The sequence below is a fragment of the Polyergus mexicanus genome, unplaced genomic scaffold, assembly GCF_030449975.1.
Source record: "Polyergus mexicanus isolate NDT 795.1 unplaced genomic scaffold, iyPolMexi1.0 SCAF_3, whole genome shotgun sequence".
Lineage (NCBI taxonomy): Eukaryota > Metazoa > Arthropoda > Insecta > Hymenoptera > Formicidae > Polyergus > Polyergus mexicanus.
The window spans coordinates 2227544-2232266 of NW_027223323.1; the positions used below are offsets into that span (position 1 = coordinate 2227544).

General features: G+C 34.5%; 1 protein-coding gene across 1 annotated transcript; it reads right to left on the reverse strand.

Moving 5' to 3' along the window:
* Positions 1–252: 252 nt before the first annotated feature.
* Hrb27c (Heterogeneous nuclear ribonucleoprotein at 27C) lies at positions 253–4216 on the reverse strand. Its single transcript, XM_070315954.1, is given in 8 exon segments — positions 253–567; positions 569–615; positions 618–894; positions 2253–2341; positions 2457–2512; positions 2514–2647; positions 3228–3374; positions 4193–4216. Coding segments are annotated over 8 exon segments (894 nt in total). The 3' UTR covers positions 253–447.
* Between the last annotated feature and the right edge of the window lie 507 nt (positions 4217–4723).

The following is a 4723-nucleotide window of genomic DNA, read 5'->3' on the forward strand; positions in this document are numbered from 1 at the left end:
GCGAGAACTTTATATATCGGTCTTAGCATAGTCATAGAATTCGTGAGGTGCTATTCAGAAAAAAAAATCGCCGGTATTCCCCAAAAAATTCTTTTTTGCAATTTTCCATATATTAAGTGAAATAAAAACTTTTTTAAAATTCTAACGATTCTGTTTAGCATCTCACGAATTCTATCATTGCTGACCGAGTTTAGAATGGCGGCATACTCACCTTGATTGCTTTATACTCCTTTGCATAAATGCTGAGGATTAACCGGGTAATTACTATACGCGGAGAGTACCCAGTGTAATCTGAAGTCTTAAGAGCATTCTACAATGGCAGTAGGCAGTACATAGTGAGGAGTAAAATTTGAAGAGTTGGTTTTAAGAGAAAATGGGAATTGTCCATTTCGTTTTTTTTACTCCCAGTGGTCTTTACGTCACTAAAAACAGTATACTCTCCTATTCCTACAGCCTTGTTACTGCCATTGTAGACGGCCCTTTAGCCGAATTGCTGCTAAACCCGGATGCACTTGATCCGATATTCTGCCGTGAATACGTATCACCTGAAACATTTGTTCATTAAATCATCACATTGATGCCGCGGCGGCGGCGGGATTTGTTGCTGTTGAGGCCCGGTGGTGCACCCCAACCTTGAGTATTGTACTGGGTACTATATCCGGCGTATCCGGTTTGGAGGCTAGTGTCCCAACCCTGATATTGTTACATCATGTTACCAGGCGGGCCCATCAGTCCTCTCATCATAGGTCCACCCATTTGCCTGTTCGGGCCATCCATAGGTCCCATATTCTCGGCCATTCTCATCGGCCATTCTGTTGTGGTGGGCCCCTGATCCTAATGACTATCGTTCATCTTGCTAAACGAGTCCTGCGTTTCTGTACATTTAATTTCAACCTGAAAAGAAAAAATATGTAAATGTACTGTTAAATTATTTTTTTATCAAAAATAATAAAAAGAATTTTAAATTCGCATTGAATTTTTTTAATAATACTTATATAATAAATATATTAAAAATGTGAACACGCAGTTTTTAATATATTTATTATATAAATATTATTATTTAAAAAAATGTTAGTTCATGATATAAGTATACAATATATGATATAAGTATACGGTATATGGTATAAGTGTATAACGGTATACTTATATCATAAACTAATATTTTTTAGAATAATAATACTTATATAATAAATATATTAAAAGCATTGTAAACACACACACACACTGCTTTTAATGTATTTATTATATAAGTACTATTATTTAAAAAAATGTTAGTTTATGATATAAGTATACGGTATATGGTATAACGGTATACTTATATGATAAACTAACATTTTTTTAAATAATAATGCTTATATAATAAATATATAACAATGCGAGAAATGAAATATTAAAAATTGTTAATTTTCATTGAGATCTTATGAGCATTAATGTACGCAGAATTTATATTTTTTTAAATAATAATGCTTATATAATAAATATATTAAAAATGTGAACACGCACTTTTTTTAATATATTTATTATATAAATATTATTATTTAAAAAAATGTTAGTTTATGATATAAGTATACAGTATATGATATAAATATACGGTATATGGTATAAGTGTATAACGGTATACTTATATCATAAACTAACATTTTTTAGAATAATAATATTTATATAATAAATATATTAAAAGCATTGTAAACACACACACACTGCTTTTAATGTATTTATTATATAAGTACTATTATTTAAAAAAATGTTAGTTTATGATTTAAGTATACGGTATATGGTATAACGGTACACTTATATGATAAACTAACATTTTTTTTAAATAATAATGCTTATTTAATAAATATATAACAATGCGAGAAATGAAATATTAAAAATTGTTAGTTTTCATTGAGATCTTATGAGCATTAATGTACGCAGAATTTATATTTTTTTAAATAATAATGCTTATATAATAAATATATTAAAAGCAATGTGAACACGCACTGCTTTTAATATATTTATTATATAAGCATTATTATTTAAAAAAATATAAATTCTGCATACATTAATGCTCATAAGATCTCAATGAAAACTAACAATTTTTAATATTTCATTTCTCGCATTGTTCTAGCAAGCATGTTTTTGATAATACTTTCTCACATTTGGACAACAGGATTCGGCTTCCTCAGCTTCGAGGATGAAAAAGCAGTGAACAGATGCATCGCAGAGCATTTTGTCAATCTAAATGGAAAATAGATATAACACATCAATACACCATCGCCATGTTTTCCATTTAGGTTGATAGAATGCTCTGCGATGCATCTGTCCACTGCTTCATCCTCGAAGCTGAGAAAGCCAAATCCTGTTGTCCAAGTTGAGAAAGTATAATTAAAAACACTCGTCAGAACAATGCGAGAAATAAAATATTAAAAATTGTTATTTTTCATTAAGATCTTAATATATAAAAATTAATTTACGTTCATCCCTGGATTTCTTTTTTTCCTAATCGTACATTATGACCACTTCCATAACTGCCAAAGCGAGTAAAAGAGGATCCTAGGTCTGTCTTTGTCAAATTACTTGGCAAACCACCAAGAAAAACTTTTAGGAAGCCACCACTACGTTTAGGTTTCTGAAGAATACGTGGATTACATAGTTTTGGATCAATCTGTAATATGAAGTAGTTATAATTACTCGTCATTTCATATCTCTCGGCATTCCCGATATATACGGATATACGATCGGACGAATAAATAAAACGCGACGAACGCGATGTTCCATCATTTTCCCGATACTCACGTACACTTCGCGATTAGTTTTGTAACGGCGGACCCCTCGCGAAACAAATGGCGATCGCAGGCAACTTCATACCGACGCCTTCTTCCTTGCCCTCCTCCTCGCCCCCTCTCCCCTTCGCGAACCACCGCACGAACGAAATATACCGATCGCAAGCCCGAATTCTATCACAAATATCACACGAATCGAGAAAATTAAAGAATAACGCGATATAATTGCTCGTATATAGTATCGCGAACGAACACAATATTATATTTTCGCGACACTCCCGATATTCGCGGTGCCTCGCAATTGACTATGGCGGAAGACTATCGGACGCGGTCGCGTAACCTCCGCCCTCGAATCCCTTTCCATCGCGGACTACCTCACGACCATAAACGAGATATAATAGTCGCAAGCCTGTTTAAGATCGCGAATATTAATATTTTACAATTATTGTACAATATACTTACTTTTTTGTATCTGCAACTCGATCCCGAAAGAGCGCACGTCCTTACGCCACAGTGGTCTTCCCGAAAGAGAGGGATACCAACCACGAAGGTCAAAAAAGTGATGCAATAAAACAAAAGATAAACGATGAGTGCGTGCAACCGAACAAACTGATTAGTGGCAATGCAACGTGATTGGCTTTTACTTTTAGAACCAACAAATCAACGTCGAGTGTTGATAAGATAATATAACTCAGTAAGGATGCAAACTTATGCGGTAGATTAGCATAACGCGGAACGAGAAGGGAACCACTCGCGAAGGTTCCGCACTTTTTGTTACGTTCGCGGTTGATTCCGTTCTCCTTCCGCGTTACCCTATTTCGTTGGGTTCGTCTCCTCATTGTTCTGCTAAATGCGGCCATTCGCTTGGTGACATAAAGCATAATAAGCTCTTACGAAGAGAGAGAGAGAGAGAGAGAGAGAGAGAGAGAGAGAGAGAGTTCAGTTTTTTATAACAAAATAAATATACATATATTTTATTTTAAAGTCATTAAACATGAAAAAGTTTTAAAGCCATGGTACATAAAAAACCGTAAATAATAAAACATACGAATTTCATCCATATGAAATTTTCAACATTAGTTACGTTTCAATATGGCTGCTTACATTCTCGACTGTAATTGGCTTTCCTTACATCTTAAGTCTTACCGCTTTAGGCTCTGCGCACAATAGAGAAAATATTAGGAATAGGGATTAAAATATTAAATATGAGGAGGAGCAATTTGGGATTATTTTATTTCAAACAAGGGACCGGAATATGGATTAACGCATAATGAAATAAGAAAATAAAAATTAGAAATAATTAATCCATTCCGTTTTCTTGTTTGAAGTAAAATAATTCCAAATTGCTCTTCTTGATATATTCAATATTTTATTCCTATTCCTAATATTTTCTCTATTGTGCGCAGAGCCTAAGTTTTTCCATGTACCATATGGCCTATAGTCATAGCCATGGCCTCATTTACACCGATATACTTTAATACTATATTACAATCACAGCCATTACATTTTTTGAAAGAATGGCTATGATTGGCCAGTGTAGTATACCGCCCGACTATGATTCGTTTCGTCCCCCTTGCAAGATAAACGTAGCAGTAGAAATGGAAATACCATAGACATAGTATATCTAGACCGAGTGTTGAGGAGTGAGGGCCAAGGTGCACGTAGAAAAGGACATACTCTGTTGCGTGCTCCTTGCGCTCTCTCTCACTCGCATGTAGCATAGCGAAAGAGTACGCTATGCTATGTGCGAGCGAGAGAGAATGGAAGGAGCACGAAACAGAGTATGTCCTTTTCTACGTGCATCTTTACCCCCACTCCTTAAATAAAGGCAAACGCTCGGTCTAGATACACTATGTCTATGGTCTAAATAGACCCTAACTGCATACACTCGCCTGGGTCACTAAATACAAAAAAAGAAAAGAAGAGGGAGACGTGTCACATTTTTATAGAGGGCGCAT